The 25,023-nt window shown below is 37.4% G+C and overlaps 2 protein-coding genes across 4 annotated transcripts in view; one reads left to right on the top strand and one right to left on the bottom strand.

Moving 5' to 3' along the window:
* Window positions 1-25,023, bottom strand: part of ENKUR (enkurin, TRPC channel interacting protein) — an 84,190-nt gene that overhangs the window by 18,436 nt on the left and 40,731 nt on the right. The window contains exon 1 of one of the 2 annotated variants that reach the window (XM_011963822.1): window positions 13,917-14,209. The exons of the other annotated variant lie outside the window; for it this stretch is intronic. Coding sequence (XP_011819212.1) covers window positions 13,917-13,999 — 83 coding nt within the window. The 5' untranslated portion in view covers window positions 14,000-14,209. Of the gene's footprint in view, window positions 1-13,916; window positions 14,210-25,023 lie in introns of those variants that run through there. 2 annotated transcript variants of the gene reach the window in all.
* Window positions 14,261-24,756, top strand: THNSL1 (threonine synthase-like 1 (S. cerevisiae)). 2 transcript variants are annotated; one of them, XM_011963824.1, is made up of 3 exons: window positions 14,261-14,736; window positions 19,702-19,868; window positions 21,262-24,756. In XM_011963824.1, exon 3 carries the CDS (start codon window positions 21,308-21,310, stop codon window positions 23,537-23,539), a length of 2,232 nt encoding a protein of 743 aa, XP_011819214.1. In that variant the 5' UTR covers window positions 14,261-14,736; window positions 19,702-19,868; window positions 21,262-21,307; the 3' UTR covers window positions 23,540-24,756. The 2 variants fall into 2 exon arrangements, with proteins under 2 accessions (XP_011819214.1, XP_011819215.1); XM_011963825.1 differs by having other exon boundaries at window positions 14,685-14,833.

Raw genomic sequence — 25,023 nt, 5'->3', positions numbered from 1 at the left:
TGAGCTGAGATCCGGCCACTGCACTCCAGCCCGGGCAACAGAGCGAGACTCCATCTCAAAAAAAAAAAAAAAAAAAGAAAGAGGTGCTAGGGCAAAAGTGTTCATAGTATTTCCTTATTATCCTTTGAACATCTGTAGCATTGATAGTGATGTCACCCCTCTCTTCTTGATGTTAGTAATTTGTGTTCTCTTTCTCTCTCTGCTGATCCGTCTGGCTAGGAGTCTATTCATTTTATCAATCTTCTTATAGAACCAGAATTTCATTGATTTTTTCAGTGTTCATGTTTTCCATTTCAATGATATCTGTGCTTATTTTTACTATTTCTTCTTACTTTGGTTTTAATTTGTTTTTCTTTTTTTACTTTCTTAAGGTATAAGTTTAGGTTTTTTATTTTGAACTTTAATACTTTTGAGGTCTTCTTTGATTTAGAAGTTTGTTTATACATGTTTAGTTTTCATAGATTTGGGATTTTCCAGATATCTAATTGATTTCAGATATATTTCCATTGTGGTTAGAGAATATACTTTGTATGATTTCAATTCTTTTGAATTTTCTGACATTTGTTTTACGGCACAAAGTATGTTCTATTTTAGTAAATGTTACGTATACACTTGAAAAGAAAGTATATTGTGCCACTGTTGGCTGGAGTGTTCTATAAATGACAATTACATCAAACTGAAAGTATCTTCAAATGTACTGTATCCTTCCTGATTTTGTCTATACTATTAATTATTGAAAAAGAGATGTTAAGATCTCCTACTGTAATTGTGGATTTGGCTATTTCTTCTTTCAATTAAAAGAGTTTTTGCTTTACATATTTTGAAGCTCTGTTTGTAGGTGCATAGCATTTAGGATTGTTATATCTTCTTGAAAAACAGATCACTTCATCACTATAAAATAATATACTTTATTCCTTTTAAAATTCTTTGCTTTCGATTCTACTCTGTCTGATATTATGGTAGCTACTCAGGCATCCCTTTGATTTGCAATAGTATATGTTTTTCCATTCTTGGACTTTCTACTTGTCTGAGTTTTCCTATAGACTGCATAGAAATTTTATTCAGTCAACAATTACTTTTGTTTAGTATGTTTATACAATTCACTTTTAATGTGATTTTAAAAATTTGTTTCTGCTTAAATTTTCCAGCTTGCTGTTTTTTACATATCCCCTTGCTCATTCTTTCTATCTTGCTTTTTGTTTTGTTTGGTTTGGTTTTGTGGAAACTGTAGCTTTCCAGTATACAGGTTTAACTTATCAGAGCCTACTTTCAAGTAATATTGTAGCATTTTACATATGGTATGAGAAGCTTCAAAAGAATACTTGCATCCAACCCCACTCTTGTCCTAGTGTTGTAATATATTTTACTTTTCTGTGTGGTATAAAAATCCATAAATGATTGTGATTATGTTCCCTTTATATAATTATATTTTAAATATATTTGAAAAAATCTTGAATATTTACACATATATTTGCCATTTCCAGTGTTCTTCATTCTGCTGTATAAACCCATATTTCCAACTGATACCATTCCTTCTCCATAAAGGACCTTTTTAAACTTCTGGCTTCCATTGTTTCTAATGATACATTTGCTGTCCTTTTTTCTTCTTCTTCTATATAATTTTTCTTTTTTCCTCTGGCTGTTTTAAACTTTTTTTCTCTTTATTAATAGTTTTAATAAGTTTGATGATAATGTCTCTTGGTATGATTTTTTTTTTTTCTATTTGGGGTTAACTGTGATTCTTGGATTTTTGGATTTTGAGATTTCATCAAATTTGACAAATTTTTAACCTTTGTTCAAATATTTCTTCTGTTTCCTCATCCGTTTTCTCTTCTTCCATGATTCTTTGACTGCTTGATATTGTTCAAGCCTCATTGATTCTCTGCTTTCCTTTTCAGTCTATTTTTTCTCTGTATTTCATTTTGCATTGTTATATTACTGTGTCTTCAAATTCACCTAAATTTTCTTTTTCAGTGTCTTAGCTGCTGTTAATCCAATCTATTACTTACAGCTACATTTTGTACATGGTATTCTTTATGGTCAGAAGTTAGCTTTGGATCTTTCCTTCCATTTCTTTCCCCAACTTGGTTCATGCTTTCTTCTACCTTTTGAATACATGATGAATATTTGAAATAACTGTTTTAACGTCTTCTCTGCTGATTCTCTCATCTGAGTCATTTCTATATCTGTCTTTACTATGTTTTCTCTTGGTTATGCATTATATTTTCCTGCTTCTTTGTATGCCTGGTAATTTTTGATTGGATGCCAAACATTGTGAATTTTACATTGTTTGCTGCTGAATTTTTCTCTTCTTTCTCTCTTTTCTGGTGTTCTTTAAATTTTTTCCTTAGCCTTTTTCTGGGATTCAGTTATGATAGTTGGAAACAGGGTGATCATTTTAAAGCTTGCTTTAAGTGTTAGGGTAATTCCACAAGTGCTTTCAGTCTATTTTGAATTTGGCCCCACTACTGAGGCAATATACTTCTGAGTTCACTACTCAATGCCCTGTGTATTAGGAGGTGTCTCCACCTGGGCTGGTGGGAACACGAACTACCTGGCACTACTGCTTTCTGTTGGTTATTTCCTTGGCCTTGGTTGTTTCATTACATACATGTGCTATCAGCCAAAGACTTTAGGGAAATCCTTGTTCGTATTTCCACAGTCCTGTCTCTATGCAGCTCTCCTCTCTGGTACTCCGTGCTGTGAATTCTAGCAGCTTTGGCCTTCACAAACTCTGAGTTCTGTCTCCTTAACTCAGGGAGACTCCTAGGCTTTGTTTTAATTTTTCCTTCAGGATCTTGGCCTGGAAATTCTCTCCAGAGAGTATGCTGGGGCAATCGTAGGGTTTGCCTCACTTGTTTCTCTTCTCTTATGGACGACTGCTCTGTGTTGTCTATTGTTCAGTGTATGATAACTATTGTTTCATATTTTTTTTCTGGTGCTCTGGTTATTCAAGTTGAGAAGATAAATCCCATCTTTGGTTGAAAGCAAAAGTTCAGCGACAGTGTGTGTAACAACTTGTATTATCTTCTTCCTTATGTAGATAAACTTATTTGGAGACACATTATTGTTTTTTTCCTTTTAGGAGCCTTGCCTCAATCCTGAACTTAAAGACTGGGAATCAATTATAGTCCAAACTGAATGAGCTCTTTAGATGCTTTCAAGAAATAATGTTCAAGCCAAATCTGTGCCTTAAAATGCCCATAGAAGTTGGGGTTGGCAGATACGGTCTCGTGATTAAGAAAATAATTTCATTTGGGATAAAAAAAGGTGTCTCTACTCCCACCTCTTTTAAATTTGTAAACCCATGATTCAATATATTTTTGTGTAGGTATATGAACTGAAAGCCTGTCCATTATAGAAAATAAGATACTTTATTTTACATAAACGATATTTTCCAAATTACAAAAATAACATTAATAAGTAAATTAAAATCTAGGTCTCCTCCAGCTCTCCAACAAATTTTCCAGAATAAATTCAATTTCAGTGTTTCTTTCTTTCTTTTTTTTTGGTCTGCTCTGTTGCCCAGGCTGAAGTGCAGTGGTGTGATGTTAACTCACTGTAACCTCTGCCTTCTGGGTTCAAATGATTCTCGTGCCTCAGCCTCCTGAGTAGCTGGGACTACAGGCACGCATCACCATACCTGGCTAATTTTTGTATTTTTAGTAGGGACAGGGTTTCACCACATTGGCCAGGATAGTCTGGAACTCCTGGCCTCAAGTAATCCACCTACCTTGGCCTCCCAAAGTGCTGGGACAACAGATGTGAGCCACCGTGCCAAGCCTGTGTTTCTATTTTTGTACGAATTGCAACCAGATTTTAAAAACTTAATATAGTATGATATCTTAATACACATAAAGCTTATTCTTTCTGTTAAATAGCTGCATTTTATTCCATTTTCTGAATGGTGTGGTTTTATTATAAAGATCTAATGGTGACTTTATTAGATAACTGGCTCTATTTTCTTTTAAGTTCAGGGATACATGTGCAGATTTGTTATATAGGTAAACATGTGTTACGGGGGTTTGTTGGACAGATTATTTCATCACGCAGGTATTAAGCCTAGTACTCATTACTTGTTTTTCCTGATCCTCTCCCTCCTCCCACCCCCATCCTCTGATAGGCCCCAGTGTGTGTTGTTCCCCTCAATATGTCCACGTGTTATCATCATTTAGCTCCCACTTTAAGTAAGAATTTAGCAGTATTTGGTTTCATGTTCCAGTGTTAGTTTGCTAAGGACAGTATTACCACAGCATTACACTATTGCGTGGGACTCTGAACTCTGGAGCCTAGGCTGTGTTAGAAAGTTATCCAAATTATTTATTGAGGAGAATTTTTACATGTACACATCTATGTCCTTGCAAAGGACATGATCTCATTCTTTTTTTATGGCTGAATAGTATCCTGTGGTGTGTATGTATCACTTTTTCTTTATCCAGTCTATCACTGATGGGTATTTAGTTGATTCCATGTCTTTGCTACTGTGAATAGTGCTGCAATGAACCTAGGCATGCATGTGTCTTTATAATAGAACGATTTCTATTCCTTTGGGTATATATCCAGTTATGGGATTGCTGGGTTGAATGGTATTCCCATCTTTATGTCTTTGAGGAATCACCACACTGTCTTCCACAATGGTTGAGCTAATTTGCACTCCCATCAGCAGTAAGTGTTCCTTTTTCTCCACAACCTCACCAGTATCTTTTGAATAATGGCCATTCTGATTGGTGTGAGATGGCATCTCATTGTAGTTTTGATTTGCATTTCTTTAATGATCAGTGATGTTGAGCTTCTTTTCATATGATTGTTGGTTGCATGTATGTCTCCTTTTGAGAAGTGTCTGTTCATGCCCTTTGCCCACTTTTTAACAGCATTGTTTCGTTCTTATAAATTTGTTCAAGTTTCTTATAGATGCTAGATATTAGACCTTTGTCAGATGCATAGTTTGCAAAAATTTTCTCCCATTCTGTAGGTTGTTTACTCTGTTGATGGTTTCTTTTCCTGTGCAGAAGCTCTTTAGTTTAATTAGATCCCATATGTCAATTTTTGCTTTTGTTGTCACTGCTTTTAGCATCTTTATCATGAAATCTTTGCCTATGTCCTGAATGGTATTGCCTAGCTTCTATTCCAGAGTTTTTATAGTTTTGGGTTTTACATTTAAGTCTTTAATCCATCTTGAGTTAATTTTTGTATATGGTTAAAGGAAGGGGTCCAGTTTCATTCTTCTGCACATGGCTAGCCAGTTCTCCCAGCACCATTTATTGAACAGGGAGTCCTTTTCTCATTGCTTGTTTTTGTCAGGTTTGTAAAGGTCAGATAGTTGTAAGTGGACAGTCTTATTTCTGGGTTTTCTATTCTGTTCCATTGATCTCTGTGTCTGTTCTTGTACCAGTACCATGCTGCTTTGGTTACTATAGCCCTGTAGCATAGTTTGAAGTCAGGCCGTGTGATGGATAATTGGCTCTATTTTCTATTTATTATCAGAATTATTAGATATGGGCTAAAGATAAGTTATTCTCAAACTAAAATTGTCCTCTTCAAAAAATATATCAAAACTGTATTTTACTGCCAATAATCACCATGTAGTAAGTCCCATCATTAAGATAGTAGATTTACATTTTTAAAACCATTTATTTTAAAGGGCACACAAATAAATGATATTGCCCAAAAAGTTGGGATAGTTTGAAAGTGCTTAATTGAGATTTTTTTTTTTCCTCTAATGGGCAAAATGGGCAACTGATGAACAACTTTTCTTTTTCAATTTTTGGCCAGTATTACTGCAGCATTACACTGTTGTGTGGAAGTCTGAACTCTAGAACCTAGGCTGTGCTAGAAAGTTATCCAAATTATTTCTTGAGGAGAATTTTTAGATGTACACAGATACCCTTTAAGTCCTCCTACAGACTTGAAATGAGAGTGTTCAATTCAGGCTCATGTCTATATCAAGTAACTAAATTTTCAAAAATGGATGCCAATTCCTCCCCCAGCCTGGTTGTCTGTCATAGCTCTGCTCTGCACTTACTTGACAACACAGACATATGTCATTGAGTATAATGATGATCTTAGTGCTGCTCAATACCTCTCACAAGCTGTTGAGTGACATAATACATGGAATATCAAAAGACTATGTAGTTAATGTATTCATCTACATCTGTGCTGTGTAATACAGCCACATGTGGATATTGGGCACTTGAAATGTGGTTGGTGCCATATGCTGAAATCATAGTATTTTAGATATATTGCATTAAATAAACTACATAACATAAATTTTTCCTGTTATTTCTACTTTTAAAAGTGACTATTAGAAACATTTAAATTACATATATGATTCTCATTACATTTCTGTTATACTGTGCTGATCTAGATAGCAGGAAAATCTATCCTTGAATTAAACTATACAGCCAGATAACTGCACACCCAGAGTACAACACATTGCTGTCTCCAAAACTGCTTTGGTTAAGTTATGTTATTGTACTTGGACACTGATCTATAATGAGGGCAATATTAGACTTACGAAACTCAGTAGATTTAGTGTAAAAGTGCGGCTGAAATCTTTATTATATTACACACATGGTCTCCTCTCTCCATGAATCCTGGAGGAAGTGTATTTGTGGCAGCACACCAAGAACATCTGTGCTCCTCTTTGGCTACTGCTTTGCTTCTGTTTTTGGACAATGTGACTTAGAGTGTAATTGAATTTTAAAGAAGCATGGGAAGCACCTTTCTTCCTTTGTGGGCTGGCTGCTTAACTAATAGGGTCAAATTTGTTTCAGACTTTAAGCAAATGTACATGATTTTAAAGTGTACATTTCATGTAGGTCCTCATTTGTAGCTTTACTTTACTATTCTATCATAAATTTCCCATTTGCTTTGATAGCCTCATCAAAAAATCTCATTGCATTAGAACAAGGTTGTGTATAAACACCAAATAGTATCTGATATACAATAAATTATCAAAAACTAAACAATTATAGATGTTACTCAAACAAAAAAGGCTCAGTTTGTTTAATTGACTCAAGCTAAAAGACTGTGCAAACCAATTAAAGTTATGAGCTTTGGTATTAGATTTGTGTCTCCATCTCAGCCCTTGTTCTTCACCATTGCCTCAACTTCTGGGCCTGAGATTTTTCTTCTGTAACAAGGGGATACTACTACGTATCCTATAAGATTCTTGTGAAAAGAGCAATAACTGGCATATTTTAAATTCTAATACATGGAACATATTGCTATTGATAGTAATAGTATTCTTGTGGTTATGGTTATTATTGGATATCCATCCTGATAAAATGTTTTAAAACTGAAACTGTTTAACACTTGATTTTACCTGTGTCCTGGAAGACACAGTCTGTAAAAATTTGAGTCATCATGTCTAGGTAGTTATAACAGACTGACATATTTCCCTGTCTGCAAAAGTGAATTCTCATATACAATATATTGTTAGTATTGCTTAAGATATTAAACCTTGTTCTGTAACGGACTAATCTAAAAAATGAGTCTAACATTCACAAAAGCTCACTGACACATTTCCTTGGCAACTGATTTTAAGAAATGTTGTTGTCATATTTTCTTCTCTCAACATTTTTGCATATATATGAAATGCCAGAGAAGTGTGCTAATACCTTTTACCACATGTTACATTATATATAGGTTTCTAAATTAGAGACAGTAACTTAAAATACACATTAAGCCAGTAAATGCAGATGGAAACCACAATGTTCCTTGCTGAAAAAAATTCTGTATCTGGTTGTCTGTCCCCTCATCCATATGCCTGAAGGGAAAGGTGCCTTTTGAATTACCCTGTTAACCACATAGTTTTCCAGGCCTTCAATTCTTCTACATTCTTCAGGTAATTCTATTAATTATAACACATCTTCATTTGTGTGCCTGTGATATATATATGTATATATAAAACATAATATGAATAAATATAAATATATGAGATACATAAGCATGAGAAGGGCAGTTGGACAAAATGTAAGAGATGAAGAGAAGTATTATTGTGGGTCTGCAGAGAGTGCCTAGCCAGATGAAAAACACATTCTAACACTTAAATTCTAACACTAAACACTTAAAACACTAAAATAGTTACTAACACTAATCATAATACTCAGAGACCATAATGCAGCAATGGGAATTTTAGCATAAAATGTCATCATGCCAAACAAAAAGAGACTTTGGAATAGTCTAGACTTTCTTTGAATATAAGTTAATTAAAAGGGTTACTGCTTTCCTTGATTAAATTCTTGGCTGTAATTAGTTAGCAAAGTGGGTAAGACAAGAAACTCTGGATCAGAAGAAAATGACCATGTCACCTAAGAGTTCCTAATAGTCAAGGAACAGATTTCTCAGCAAAGTCAGATACATAACCATACTTTAAACAAAGAGATGTTATAAAGACTTCAGAACACATAAGTGTTAACAATATTGACACTGCATAAAGCAGAAGGTAGTCCAAGAAGAATGGGAAGCTCCAAAAATGAAACTCTGATTATGTGTTACAATTAATCACAATGAAAAACAGAACCACGTTAAACAAAAACTAGTGGTGTTCACTGCATTAAATATTTTCATTTTCAAAAAGTATGCATGCAGAAATTCTACACTGTTGAGCCTGATGACATTTTCTGTAAGAGTTGTAGAGAGAATTTTTATTACATTCATAGAGAAGCAATGATTGCATAAGGCCATTTGGAGTTTCAGGTCACCACAAACGAAAATCAATTAAAAAATAAGATTATTTGATAAATAGATTAGGGAAATATTTTAGACATAATAATTTGCATGTTGATGTTAGCAGAGAATCTTGTTAAATCCTTGTTGATAAGGCAGAGAAATATGAGTTAATAGGTTCACTTTGGTGACTGAATACTCAAAAGTATTGCTACCAGCCTAGAGAGAGGTGTTTGGTAGCCTAGTGAAGTATAAAGCACTTGCCGTGTGATATGGTTTGGCTGTGTCCCCATCCAAATCTCATCTTGAATTGTAGCTCCCATAATTCCCATATGTTGTGGGAGGGACCCAGTGGGAGGTAAGTGAATCATGGGGGTGGGTCTTTCCCATGCTGAACACTTTCCCATGTTCTTGGGACAGTGAATAAGCCACATAAGATCTGATGGTTTCATAAAGAGGTGTTCCCCTGAACACACTCTCTTGTTGGCCACTATGTAAGATGTGACTTTGTTCCTCCTTTACCTTCTGCCATGATTGTGAGGCCTCCCCAGCCATGTGGAACTGTGAGTCAAACCTCTTTCCTTTATAAATTACCTAGTCTTGGGTATGTACTTATTAGCAGCGTGAGAACAGACTAATACAATAAATTGGTACCAGTAGAGTGGGATGCTGCTATAAAGATATCCAAAAATGTGAAAGCAACTTTGGAACTGGGTAACAGACAGAAGTTGAAACAGTTTGGAGGACTCAGAAGGGGACAGAAAGATGTGGGAAAGTTTGGAACTCCTAGAGACTTGTTGAATGGGTTTGACCAGAATGCTGATAGCGATAAGGACAATAAAGTCCAGGTTGAGGTGGTCGCAGATGGAGATGAGGAACTTGTTGAGAACTGGAATAAAGGTGACTCCTGCTATGTTTTAGCAAAGTGACTGGTGGCATTTTGCCCGTGCCCTAAAGATCTGTGGAACTTTGAATTTGAGAGAGATGATTTAGGGCATCTGGTGGAAGAAATTTCTAAGTGGCCAAACATTCAAGAGGTAACTTGGGTGCTGTTAAAAGCATTCAGTTTTATGTATTCACAAGGATATGGTTTGGAATTGGAACTTTTGTTTAAAGGGAAGCAGAGCATAAAAGTTTAGAAAATTTGCAGCCTGATGATGCAAAAGAAAAGAAAAACCCATTTTCTGAGGAGAAATTCAAGGCAAATGCAGAAATTTGCATAAGGAGAAGCCAAATGTTAATAGCCAAAACAATGGGGCAAATGTCTCCAGAGCATGTCAGAGGTCTCCACAGCAGCCCCTCCCATTACAGACCCAGAGACCTAGGAGGGAAAAATGGTTTCATGGGCTGGGCCCAGGGCCTTGCTGCTTTGTGCAACCTTGGGACTTGGCGCCCTGAGTCCCAACCATGGTTAAAAGGGGCCAACATAGAGCTCACGTCATTGCTTCAAAGGGTGCGAGCCCCAAGCCTTGGAGGCTTCCACATGGTGTTGGGACTGCAGGTGCACAGAAGTCAAGAATTGAGGTTTGGGAACCTCCACCTAGATTTCAGAGGATGTATCAAAATGTCTGGATGTCTAGGCAAAGATGTGCTTCAGAGGCAGAGCCCTCAAGGAGAACCTCTGCTAGGGCAGTGTGGAAGGGAAATGTGGAGTGGAAGCCCCCCACATAGAGTCCCCACTGGGGCACCACCTAGTGGAGCTGTGAGAAGAGGGCCACTGTTCTCCAGACCTCAGAATGATAAATCCACCAAGAGCTTACACCGTGTACCCAGAAGAGCTGCAGACACTCAACACCAGCCCATTAAAGCAGTCAGAAGGGGGTCTGTACCCTGCAAGGTCATAGGGGCAGAGCTGCCCAAGACCAAGGGAACCCATCTCTCGCATCAGTGTGACCTGCATGTGAGACATGGAGTCAAAGGAGATCATTTTGGAACTTAAAGGTTTAATGACTGCCCTATTAGAATCTGGACTTGCAAGGAGCCTATAGCCCCTTTGTTTTGGCCAATTTCTGCCATTTTGAATGGTTATATTTACCCAATATCTGGACCCCCATTGCATCTGGGAAGTACCTAACTTGCTTTTAATTTTACAGGCTCACAGGCAGAAGGAACTTGCCTGGTCTCAAATGAGACTTTGAACTGTGGACTTCTGAGTTAATGCTGAAATGAGTTAAGACTTTGGGGGACTGTTGGGAAGGCATGATTGGTTTTGAAATGTGAGGACATGAGATTTGGGAGGGGCTGGGGTAGAATGATATGGTTTGGCTGTGTCCCCACCCAAATCTCATCTTGAATTGATGAGATCCTGTAATTCCCACATGTCATGGGAGGGACCTGGTAGGAGGTAATTGAATCATGGGGGTGGGTCTTTCCTGTGCTGCTCTCATGATAGTGAATAAGTCTCATGAGATCTGATGGTTTTATAAAGAGGAGTTCCCCTGCACACACTCTCTTGCCTGCCACCATGTAAGATGTGACTTTGCTCCTCCTTTGCCTTCTGCCATGATTGTAAGGCCTTCTCAGTCATGTGGAACTGTGAGTCAATTAAACCTCTTTTTAAATATAAATTATCCAGTCTTGAGTATGTCTTTATTAGCAGTGTGAGAACAGACTAATATACCATGTTCAATGATAGATAAGAGATATAAAAGACATACTTATTAAATTTGCAAATGACACAAAGCTGGGAAGAATAGTTAACAGAATGTATAAAAGATTCAAATTCAAAATGATCTCCATAGATTAATGAGTTGAGATAAAAAGGAATCAGCTACATAATTAGAGGATGGGAGAGACCAACCTTAGTCAAAATCCATACAGGGTATTTCAATGTGCGCCAACAGTTGCACACAACTGTCAAAATGCTTATGGAAGCTTAGGCTGAATGGATGAAAATATTGTGCCAAGAATTATGTAAAGGAGATAATGGTTTCATGGAATGTTCAGACCATAACTGGAATATTGCTTTAAACGAAATGGAAAGAGGGAATGACTGGAGATATTCAATAACTGCAGACATCAATAAAGGGTGATAGGCCAGGCACAGTGGCTCATGCCTATAATCATAGCACTTTGGGAGGTAGAGGTGGGTTGATTACTGGAGGTCAGGAGTTCAAGACCAGCCTGGCCAACATGGTGAAACCCCGTCTCTACTAAATGTACAAAATTAGCTGGGCATGGTAGCAGGGGCCTGTAATCCCAGCTACTCGGGAGGCTGAGGCAGGAGAATCGCTTGAATCCAGGAGGCAGAGGTTGCAGTGAGCCGAGATGGCGCTATTGCACTCCAGCCTGGGCAAAAAGAGTGAAACTCTGTCTCAAAGAAAATTAATTAAAAGAAAAAAAAAAAAGGGTGCCAGATTTGGTGAAAATCTTGGAAACCATCTTATGCATCATGAGTAACTCAGATTTTGAAAGCTGAATCATGACTTCCCATTGACTTTGAGACTTTCATAACTTAAGTCTCAGCCAATAGTTCAATTGCAGAAAAGTGCCCTTCATCCGATTTTGGTCACATACATTCATCTTCTAAGTTCTCAGTATCTTCATCTCTCATTAGGGTTTTCAATGATAAATTTTAGTGTTCATATTTCAGTTCCCCAAAAAGACTGTAAACTGTGAGGCGTGGGAGATCAAAAGGCAGGCAGTTGTCAGAATCTTGACAGTGTAAATTGACTTTAACTTAACAGAAATGATTCTTGTGGCATCACATTTGGGTGCCTCTATTTCCTCCCATCATAAATCTTTCTTCTACTCATTCCTTCATAGTAAAACCAAGAAGTCTGTGCTATCACTTCAACAGCACCAAGAACAGATATACTAGTGCAACATTATACACATAATTGGGGCTCCATTAATGCTTGCCAAATGAATAAAGACTGTTCCTATAAATGTTTTCGGAAAAAAAAATCGTCTAGATGCAGTAAAACTTTTCAATATGCCAAAGAACAGAGTACCCACTTAATAAAATAACACTCAAATTCAATATTCTATAGAAATGCAATCTACCAATGTGTTACAGAGACGAGGAGTTTTATCTCGTGTAATATGCAGGAATTTGAAACCAAAAGTTGGTTCAACAATAGACAATTTGAACTCTACTCATAAATTCTGCAACCGTGCCATAACTTACTTTACATTCCTCTTTCCAATCTCTAGATTTTGATATGCTGATGGAAAACTAATAATAGTTACTGCTCTAGTTTAAATCAAATATTTAAAGTTGAAGAAGCTGCCTACTTGTTGAGCTATTACCCTAATACTAGTAAAAATAATTGACCATTAGATCTAAAAGGGGCCTTGGATATTATCTAGTACATTTATCTCACAGATCAGTAAACAAATGAAACTTTATGCAAGATCACAAAGACAATTAATTGCTAGGCCTGATTTTCAGTCCAGTCCTTTTTAAATGTGGTTTTGACTTGCATATCGACAAGGGTGATGGTAAAAGACAGGAAACATTTCACGTCCTAGGAGAGCTGAGATTTTCTCCACTACTTTCTTTGCTCCCCACAGATTTAAGTTAAGTTCTAAGAAGTCCCTATAGATGGGAGTAACTGAAGTGCTTCCTTTGCACGTTTTTGAGATTTGGAGAATATAAGAGGTTCTAAGACCTACGTGAAATTTCAACTCAATTACATATTTTTTGGTTCATTATCTATCCACCAAGTCTTCCTTCCATTAAACCATTAGATCTGAAAAAGTCCTTAGAAACTGCCTAGTAGTAGTAGATATTTCGTTTCACTGATCAAAAACCTGAAGTTCAAGAGCAAATGTAAATTTATATTTCATAAAAATCTTGGGGGAAAAGATAAGTACTATCCCATTAGAGAGGGAGAAGTAGTGCAGTTAGAAATACAACACCGAACTCCTGAACCCAAACATCAAGTACACTTAAACAAGATAACAGAATTGTTATTTTTCTCTTTTCAACAACATGAAACTTCGTGCTATGTTGTATACATATCACGTATAATTAAATTACACAATAATCAGATGCAGTATTAATAAGAGGTTAAGTGTAATATAATCAAATGGTCACCTCACAGCGCCGGACTGCCCTCTCTGTAAAACTGTGAGATGCTAAATATCTAGATATTTCGACCTTTTCTCTAACAAGTTATCCTCCAAGGCTACTTCATCAAGGCATAAATACATTTTATTATTAAAAATCCCAGTATATGTATGTTTAATTAATACTATTCCCCATTCTTGTTTCAAGTGATGTTCTTTGCTTATCCACATACCTAGGAGGCTGGGGAGGCTCCTTCAAGTCACTGAGTATGAGGTTATAAATGCACTCAGAAGGGCACGTTGGATCCATGGTCATCAAATGACTCCTTAAAAGCTATTCTCAGCTTTTTTCTCCCTGTCCCAGTATCTCTGTCCTTCTTCACTGCTTCCCCTTTCTTTCTTCTTCGCCTTCTCAAGGACCACGGTTTCTCTCCTTCAGATCGTCCCCTCTTTGACCCCCTCTTAGCAGTCCTCTCTCGGGAAGAAAACACCCTATTTCTCCCGGGATTGCTAAGCGTCGTTGACTGTGCGGTTGCCGTGGAAACCGTTACTAGGCAACGAGGAAGTAGACGGCGGCACTGCAAACTAGGTCTCCCCTCTTTCTGTATCGCCTTCTACTAGAGAAGCTCATTTGGAAGCCATTGTTTTTACGTGCCTTTGAAAGTTAACGGGGTGAAAATGGTGTCCCCTTAAAAACTGTGCTCTTTTCATCTCTGTGTATCTGGGGAAAAAGAAAAACCCTACTGCAGACACAGCAAAGCGCAGGTAGTGCGCAGGCGTCTCATAATAACGTTTTTGCGAGCAGGCCCCAATCCCGGTGTGGGCGGAGCGATCGGCTGAGACCACGCGGACGCACGGCCAAGGCAGCCAGCAGGACGAGGAAGGGGAGGAGCCCGAGGAGCTCGGAGTGCTTGGATAGGCTACAGTGAGAGAAGAGGTCACGTGCCCTGCGCTAGGCTGCTCCGGGTGTGGGCGTGGAGCGGAGGTACGCTGGCCGCCGCAGGCACAGGCAGAGTCCACTGCGCGGGGGCGGGACCGGGGAACTAGCCGGAGGTACGGTACTCCGTCTACTGTGGCCGCTTTAGCGGTTCGTGGAAACTGCTTCCCCATTTCCTTTCATTTTCCCCGTCTTCTCAGTGAGATTTCCTTGGTGAGTTACTGGAGGAGAGAGAAAGGAAAATTAGAAGCCACCCCGCTCCCGTCGCATGCCTTTCCCCGCACCGTCCCTTCCCCTTTCCGCTACTCGCTGGTCATCTTAACTGTGCCCGCATTTTTCCTGCCGATTCTGGTCGAGGCCCCTCGGAACCCCGCGCAGCTTTGCCCGCCACCTGTGTGAGTGCGCGCCCGGGGCCCGCGGCCTCCTCCGCCTGCTGCGCTTACCCTGCCACCCCTGCGCCCGCTGCCGCCTCTTGGGTGGCCCTCGGGGTGTGCTCTGCGCCTGCTCTCCCACCCTGGTCGGGACTCTTCCTCTAGATTATTCTCCAGGAACCAGTGGACCTGCTCTTTGTAAATGAGCATCCTAAACTGAGAGGAGAAGCCTTTTAAGTGGGCCTTTACGTTTTTGTCCAGTTTTTGGCGTCCCATGTTGAAAATTGTCTTCTGAGAAGCGGTTTTATTCCTTTTTGCCCCACCTAGTCACCCGTAAATCTATGCACATAGGACTGCTGTAGGAAAGTCATTTAGACGCTTTTACCTGACTGTTTAAAAGACATTTTGGTAATAGGATTTGGGGAGGAAGATGGATGGCTCTGAGCCACCCGTACAGAGGCCACTCTGCCCGAAGGAAATAAAGCTTCCCGGAGAGGAGAGAAAACACAGGAGTTTGGGTTTCTCACTGCCTGGTTGCCTGGTGGAGACATGAAAACAACACAATGGCCTAGTGAACCTTTTAGTTTATATAAAAAGGCTTTACTGAATGTGGAGATCCTTATTTTGGGCTCTTACTGAATTTCACTAGATAAGAATACAGTAAGTTTTTTTTTTTTTTTTTCAGTTGGTTTTAATTTTTGTCCCAGACGCTTAGGGAGAATTCTCCAGATTTCTTCACATCAGATTGTCTTCCAAAACATTTTAGATAGATCTATAGATCTATATTTAGATCTGGATCTAAATCTGTATCACTTTGTCCTTTTCGCCCTTGAGTATTTTATGTTTGGGGTTTCTGTTTTAGCAAGTATAGAGAAAAATTTTGGCGGGAAACTTCCTGTATTTATGAAGATTCAAACCAAGGACTCAGGGAATAATAATAACACCATTGGCCAAGTGGATAGTCATCGACCAAAGCTTATAAATTTTCTAATTAGAAGGAACACCTTGAGACTATTTGTGTTAAATCAGTTCCTGAAATAGCAAGTAAGGGCAAAACATGATTTCTGCAGTTAGCACCAACTGGCCTTAGGTACCCTTGATGTTCTGGGGTTATTGAAATAAAGTAATTTCACTGATGTCTGTATATTATGCTTTAAAAAATGCTAAACAATTTGTGCTAGACCTCACTGTAGTATGGTTAGTGTACAGTCATGAGCAGGTTGTTAAATCATTTGGAAAAGAACTTTTCTTTTTTCTTAGACATTTGATCTGCAATTCTCCTTGCCTTTCGAAAGTGTGTTTAAGCAAAATTATTTCTAGTTTTTATAATTCTCTTGAAATGACAGTTCAAAAAAAATGCCTGTGTCTACCTCATGTCCACAGGGAATTAACTGGTATATACCTATAGGGATGAACAAACTATCTGTAACAGGGTAGACAGTGAATATTTCAGGCCTTTGCGGGCCAAGTGGTTATGTTGCAACTACTCACTTTTGCCACTGTAGCTCAAAAGCAGCCAAAGACAATACTGAACAAATGTATGAGCACATGAATGGTTGAAGTTGTGCTTCAGTGAAACTTGATTTATAAAAATGATGGTGGGCCAGATTTAGCCTGTGGACTGTAGTTTGCACAGATTCTAGATCCCCATATAATGGTATGCCTGTCATGTACATAAACACATGAGGGGTTTTTTTGCGAAGCCTTATTTTTATCTATTTAAATGAATAAAATGGGTGTAGATGAGGATATAAGACAATTGAAAGGTAAATAAACCCTTTATAAAGACAAGTTCTTTATAATTCTCAAAGTTACAGAATTGTGGATACTTAAGTTTTTTCAGTTAAATATTTGAGATCATTAAGAACATGTCTAACAGCAGAAGTCTAACGGCAGAAAAGACTTAGCTTTGATAGTAATATAAAGACTTAAGTGATGAACTTGCAAATTAATTGTTTTGGTTGTAAGATCCTTGTGATTACAGAACAATACTGGATTGTGTGGTCCTTCCACCCTCACCTCTGTTTCATGGCAAGTGGGAGGCCCTCTGAAAGAAGGGTTTGAGAGAATTTTTGATTAGAAGTCAGAAGCAGTAGAGCTTAACCTCCTTTTGCCTAGTTTGTGTCCAGATATACAGTTGGATCTCCATATCTGTGAATTTCCCATTCTCAGATTCAACTAACTACAGATTGAAAATATTTTAATATTTTGGTTGGGCGCAGTGGCTTATATCTGCAATCCTAGCACTTTTCAAAGGCCAAGGCAGGAAGATTGCTTGAGCCCAGAGATTGGAGACCAGCCTGGGCAACATGGTGAAACTCCCTCTCTACAAAAAATACTAAAATTAGCTGGGTGTATTGGTGCGTGCCTGTAGTCCCAGCTACTTGTGAGGCTGAGATGGGACGATTGCTTGAGCCTAGGAAGTCAAGGCTGTAGTGAGCCAAGATTGTGCCACTGCACTCCAGCCTGGGCAACAGAGTGGGAGCCTGTCTGAAAAACAAAAAATATGAAACTAATGGAACAGTAAAAATACCACAAATAAAAAAGCAAATTAGTATACCAGCTCTGTACGTAGCATTTGCATTGTGTTATGTATTATAAGTTATTCAGAGATGATTTAAGGTATACAGGAGGATGTGCACAGGTTATATGCAAATACTACACCATTTTATATAAAGGACTTGCACATCTGCAAATTTTTGTCTGAAGTCCGTCCTGTTAACCACTAATTATCCAATATCTCTCTCAATGCTTAATCCAAATAATTGTTAAACACGTTAAAGAGAAGAGTATCAAGACTGAAAGCCTTGGAGTGCACTACCAGAAATTTCCCTCTATTCAACAGAACCATTTTTTATGATCATTCAACAATATCCTCAAATCCTTTTTTCCATTTCTCCATGAATTGAACAAATATTTAGCAAACTGTGGATAATGCTTTGGTGAAGTCCATATATATGCCTTCTGTGTATATTCCTGACTGGCCATTGCAGCAGACATTCTCAAAAAGAAAATGAGGATGTCTTTTCCTCATTTGTTTTGTTAAAAAATGTTGAGCCCCTAAAATCAATTTGTGGTTAAATGTTACAAAATAAAATTTAGTATGTATCTTAAAATAGAATATATCTTTACTGTTCTTTAGAAATAATATAGTACTTAACTGCTTTCTCCTAGTCTAAGGAACATGTTTTTGGGAAATATTGATACAGAATTTACAAATTGAACTGTCATAATTTTTTTATATATATATGACTACCCCAAAGTCTTGAAAAAGGAAAGTGAAGTAAAATTTAAAAACGAGAGGGTAGAGGAGAACTAATATATAGGAAAAGTAAGATTGCAAAACATAAGGTGAAGGTAACATAATGTTTGCCTTACAATCTACTTTTAATGAAGTTGATGTTAGGCATGGTAGCAAGCAACATAAAGCATAAGAAAAGATGAAAGATTTACTGGGTTGGTGTGATGGCTCATGCCTGTAATCCCAGCACTTTGGGAGGCCAAGGTGGGAGGATTGCTTGAGTTCAGGAGTTCAAGAGCAGTCTGGGCAACATGGTGAAACCCTGTCTCTACAAAACCTACAAAAATTAGCTGGGTGTGGTGGTGCACACCTGGTGGGAGGATGACCTGAGCCCAAGAGGTTGAGGCTGCAGTGAACTGAGATCATGCCACTGCACTCCAGCTTGGGCGACGGAGGAAGAACCTTTCTCAAAAAAAAAAAAAAAAAAAAATTACTGCACTTGAAAACCAGCTACTCAGATTATATACAATTATTACTGATGCAGATACCAGAAAGTTATGTATTGCAAACTCAAAAAGAAGAGACTGTAATGTTACAAGCAAAAGCTTCCTGAATAGGAGGTTAATCAAACTGTTTTATATAAGTGCCCTAAAAGCAGCTTGTGCTTTTAAAGTCCAGTACAGAATACCATTTAATAAAATAAATTGATGTTATGATTCAAGTATATAATTCTGGTCCCTGGTTTACTTCAGGGAAAGGATTAGACTGTGTGTGGCAAAACAATTCTTGATTCATGGTTGAACACCACTGTATTCTCTGAAGGTTTATAAACCAAGCCATAAAAAAAAAATGCACGTTGCCTTGTACCTACATATTTGGATTCAATTTATATATTCCTAGCTCATTGTCAGTGAGTGACAATGATTAATCTTCCTGTAAATATTTTGTGCTAACCACTACGATATGTACTTTGATTTTATTGTAGAGACATTTATATAGCTAAGAGAGATCTTTTTGTGTCAAGAGTTTTATTTGGGCTTTTTATAGTGGATATTATTACATATGAATATGTAGTGATTTTGATAGATAATACAGCCTAAAAAACAATTCAGACACTAATTTCATAGCTATAGTCCACTGATTTTTTCCCCTCTGATCATTATACAGCCAAATCATTAAAATTCCAGGTATCCTTCTGAAAGGTTTTGTATTTGTTATTATTTGGTTTTTTATTGCTTGATGGTAGAAATTCCTTCATTACTGTTTAGTGAAATTATTTTTGTAATGAGACACACATGTTTAAAAATGGTATCTTAATCTAATAATAGAGTTGGGGAAACACAAAAAGGGTCAACTTTTCTGTATTTTTAAAATTGCAGATGAGCTTTTCAAATAATAGACTAGTCTATATGTAGAATTTCATGATACTGTATACAGTTATAATTAACTTAAAATTTTTTCCATTATAGACTCCACGTTTTGCAAAGATCAGTTTTGCCTCAGAGTCAACAAACTCTTCAGATTGGTTCTGGTGTGTCCTGTGTTTACAAGTTGGTGGAAATTAATCACAGCACATACAAATTGAAAAGTCAAATAAGGAAATGAATTACTTCCCTTGACGGCTCTAATTTTACTTGTAAGTTAAATTCAGAGTTAGCTTAAAATCATTTAAATGTTTAATTACAAAACAGAGTTTAAGTAGCATAGAAAGTCAGTATTACATGATTAAAAGTTTTCAGCACATACTTAAACATATGATCTAGTATTTAATATGTTTTAGTTGCATATTGGTTCTACCAGAGAACACGTGATAAGCCCCACTATGTGTCGTGACATTACTTCAGGCAGTTTACATGAACATTGCAGAGGTATTATATTGCATTTTACATAACCAAAGACTTGACTTGTCTGGCATACATTTTTGTTTTAATGGTGAGTATATTTCCAAAGACAAAGACTTGGTCAATATGGGAAATTATAGAGCTTCTTTGGATGCCAGAATAATTGTTTTCTCTCATCATTGGAAACATTCCTGAGGTTCTTGGCTATCGCCCTGGGCCTGGAAATTGAGTTAAATCTCTCCACTGAAGATTATAGGATTAGAAACAAAAACGATGGTTCCATGCAGATAAGGTTATATGTAGCCTTTGACCTCATTGCTGATTATTAATTTTTCTTAACTATTTGTATAATATTATACCTTTCACTTTGGCTCTTTTTAAAGCCTTCAGTATGAATAATATGTCACAATGATTCTTAATATGCATGTAAAAGGCACATAAGAAAGAAAATATCATACCTTTGTTCTGTAGTTTGGAAAACTAAGCATTTTATAAGCAAATATGTTCTTTTATTCTGGTTTCCTGTTATGAATTCTGTAAGAAATTTATGAGTAATATAGTCTATCACGACGTTCATATAACTGAAGAGAAATTAAATATAAAGAATATTATTCAACTTTTGTGAATTGCAAGTAGATAGCACTCCAAATCCAAATCATCTTTATATGTGATATAAACCTATAAACCATGAAATAATTTCCATTAAAAGATCTCAATATGCAATCTGGGCAACATGGTGAAACCCTGTTCTCTACAAAACCTACAAAAATTAGCTGGGTGTGGTGGTGCACACCTAGTGGGAGGATGACCTGAGCCCAAGAGGTTGAGGCTGCAGTGAACTGAGATCAAAGAAATAGTAATTTGATTTGGTATATATATACTTTTAAAAGCATCTACAATCTGGCACTTGTGAATACAAGTTTCTGTTGTTTAGAGTTACAAATTTTGTCAAAGTTTTGATTTTTCAGTGTCTTGAGATTTTAAAAGAGATCATTAAAAAGGATAATATACAATATATAAGAATTTGGGTTGGAATACTTTTTTTAAATTCCATAAGTTTGGCAGATTTTTAAACAGTTTATGTACCATGGGCATGGTTATATTCGATCCTGTTGGGATTTTAACAATCTACTGAAATTAGTAACCAAATTATCTTTTGTTGTTTTTTTGTTTGTTTGTTTTGAAAAGGGCTAAAGCCCATTTTTAGGTTGGTGTGGGCAGAAAAGTGAAAAGAATGCTCCACTTTAACCGATGTCAGCATCTGAAAAAGATAACACAGAAATGTTTGTCTAGTATACATGTTAAAACGGATAAACACGCACAGCGATTTCTTTCAAGAACCTTTGCACTTGCGGAATTAAGGAAGTCATGGTATTCAACCCACTCTCTTGTTGGAGACAAAAATATTATCCTGATGGGACCTCCTGGTGCTGGGAAAACAACAGTAGGCAGAATAATAGGTCAGAAACTAGGTTGTTGTGTCATAGATGTAGATGATGATATCCTTGAAAAAACCTGGAATATGAGTGTGTCTGAAAAATTACAGGATGTTGGTAATGAGCAATTTTTAGAAGAGGAAGGAAAAGCTGTGTTAAACTTCTCTGCATCTGGAAGTGTGATTTCCCTTACTGGGTCCAATCCAATGCATGATGCTAGCATGTGGCATCTGAAGAAAAATGGAGTAATTGTATACCTGGATGTACCTCTACTAGATCTAATTCATCGTCTGAAATTAATGAAGATAGATAGGATTGTAGGTCGGAATTCTGGAACATCTATGAAAGACTTACTTAAATTTAGAAGACAGTATTATAAGAAGTGGTATGATGCTCGTGTTTTCTGTGAAATTGGGGCTTCCCCAGAGGAGGTAGCTGACAAAGTGCTGAATGCAATTAAAAGATACCAAGATGTGGACTCAGAAACATTCATTTCAACAAGACACGTTTGGCCTAAAGACTGTGAACAGAAGGTTTCAGCAAAATTTTTTAGTGAAGCTGTAATTGAGGGGTTGGCTTCTGATGGTGGACTCTTTGTTCCTGCAAAGGAGTTTCCAAAATTAAGCTGTGGGGAGTGGAAAAGCCTAGTAGGAGCAACCTACATAGAAAGAGCACAGATACTGTTGGAAAGATGTATCCATCCTGCAGACATACCTGCTGCCAGGTTGGGAGAAATGATTGAAACTGCTTATGGGGAAAACTTTGCCTGCTCAAAAATTGCTCCTGTCAGGCACCTTTCAGGCAACCAGTTCATCCTGGAGTTGTTTCATGGACCAACAGGATCATTTAAAGATTTGTCTTTACAGCTTATGCCTCATATTTTTGCACACTGTATCCCACCAAGTTGCAATTATATGATACTGGTAGCTACTTCAGGAGACACAGGGAGTGCAGTCTTAAATGGTTTTAGTCGTCTTAATAAGAATGATAAGCAAAGGATAGCTGTGGTCACATTTTTTCCTGAGAATGGAGTAAGTGATTTTCAAAAAGCACAAATAATTGGCAGTCAGAGAGAAAATGGATGGGCAGTGGGTGTTGAGTCAGATTTTGATTTTTGCCAGACAGCTATAAAAAGAATTTTTAACGATTCTGATTTTACTGGCTTTCTTACTGTGGAATATGGAACAATTTTAAGTTCGGCTAATTCCATAAACTGGGGCCGACTACTTCCGCAGGTAGTTTATCATGCTTCCGCATATCTCGATCTTGTTAGTCAAGGATTTATTTCTTTTGGAAGCCCAGTCGATGTCTGTATTCCCACAGGAAACTTTGGTAACATATTAGCAGCAGTGTATGCCAAAATGATGGGAATCCCGATTCGAAAATTTATCTGTGCCTCTAATCAGAACCGTGTTTTGACTGATTTTATAAAAACAGGACATTATGATCTAAGGGAAAGAAAATTAGCACAGACTTTTTCACCGTCGATAGATATTCTCAAATCTTCAAACCTAGAACGACATTTATACTTGATGGCTAATAAAGATGGACAACTAATGACAGAATTATTTAATCAATTAGAAAGTCAGCATCACTTCCAGATAGAAAAGGTTCTAGTTGAGAAACTTCAGCAAGATTTTGTAGCTGACTGGTGCTCTGAGGGAGAGTGCCTAGCAGCTATTAACTCCACCTATAATACTTCAGGGTATATTTTGGATCCACACACTGCTGTTGCAAAAGTGGTTGCAGATAGGGTGCAAGACAAAACTTGCCCTGTGATTGTCTCATCTACAGCCCATTACTCAAAGTTTGCACCTGCTATCATGCAGGCTTTAAAGATTAAAGAAATCAATGAGACTTCATCGAGTCAGCTGTATTTACTGGGTTCATACAATGCATTACCTCCACTGCATCAGGCTTTATTAGAGAGAACAAAACAGCAAGAGAAGATGGAGTACCAGGTCTGTGCAGCTGATGTGAATGTCTTGAAGAATCATGTGGAAAAACTTATCCAAAATCAATTCATATGAAAGCTTTCAGAGTAAATTTTTTTTTTCTGGCTATAAGCATGCAATAATAAATCTCAAACACTGATTTGGAGTACAGTAGCATTTTGTCTTTTATGTAAATATCTCTATATCTGTTTGGAATTTCAATAGTCTGATCTCTAGGGCTGACAGACCTCCATGGCACCTCCTCAGATCTTTAATCTAGAAGTGACAAAAGGTAACAGTGCACGGACCTTTGAGCTGTCATGCTTTGCCTTGTGCTCAATGTGGGGTATATCAGTGTCCACTCCCACACCCTCACTGTTACGTGGACCAAAATGTCTGCTATAGTATTTGGCAATTAAAATATTTAAGCCCAGTTTTCAGGTACTACATCTGTAACTAGTGAATAGTTCTCTGTTGATTAGAAAGTTAATTTACCACTCAAAATGGCTAATTTGAATAGAGGAAGTAGTAAACTCTTCTATTAGGATTAGGGCCAGTGTTTTGTTTTGTTTTGTTTTTGTTTGGCACAGTTTCAGCTCACTGCACCCTCCGCCTCCTGGATTCAAGTGATTCTCCTGCCTCAGCCTCCCAAGTAGCTGGGATTACAGGCATGCGCCACCACGCATGGCTGAATTTTTTGTTTTTAGTAGAGATGGGGTTTCACCAAGTTTTCCAGGCTGGTCTTGAACGCCTGACCTCGGGTGATCCACCCACCTTGGCCTCCCAAAGTGCTAGGATTACTGGCGTGAGCCTCTGCACCTGACTATGGCCAGTGTTTTTAACCCTCCTCAAATTCCATTTTGGACTACAACTAATGTGTATCTCACACTGTCCAAATTAAATATGTACTCTGTCCTTCACTCTCTTTTGGATGTTTATGGTTAGGGTGATGATGTTTGAAAATCAAGACATAACTGAAGTCCAGGATGAAACACTAAGCAGAACTATTTAGAAGTGAATACAGAAATAAAATGATCTATTTCAAGAGGAAAGTTTTCCAAAATTAAGAGTACTTGAGTAGTCTCAATAGGAGGGTATTTGTAGACAGCAGTTTCACTATATTATTTGGAGTCAATTCTTAACATAATTTGTTGTTTCTTCAGTGAACATTGTATTTTTCTGGCAGCTGAAACTGCACACAACTGATACATGTATTTAATTTGTATTCCTTTGTAGTAGTAAATTTTAACCATGATTTATGTTTGTGAATTTACTGGATGTTTTCTTTCTGAATTAAAGATTGTCAAGACCAATGAGTGTAATGGACTACTGTCAACCACAAGATGGCATTCCTAACATAATTTGTCTTTGATAACATTCAGTTTCATATTCTTGGAGAACAACCTCCAAGAAGAAATATATTGAAAGTTGTAATGAAGAAAACATTTTAATAGTTTAATAAACAAGAGAAGTTTGTTTTAAATTTTTTTTAAAAATTAAACTAATTGTATATTAGCACCAGATCTCTGGCTTAGCTTCTAAAAAGGAGGTTCTAAAACCAAAAATTGAAAATCAGGAGC

The sequence above is a fragment of the Colobus angolensis genome, unplaced genomic scaffold, assembly GCF_000951035.1.
Source record: "Colobus angolensis palliatus isolate OR3802 unplaced genomic scaffold, Cang.pa_1.0 Scaffold63, whole genome shotgun sequence".
Classification (NCBI taxonomy): Eukaryota; Metazoa; Chordata; class Mammalia; order Primates; family Cercopithecidae; genus Colobus; species Colobus angolensis.
The sequence above is the reverse complement of the archived record's forward strand: the minus strand, read 5'-3'. Positions and strand labels throughout refer to the sequence as shown.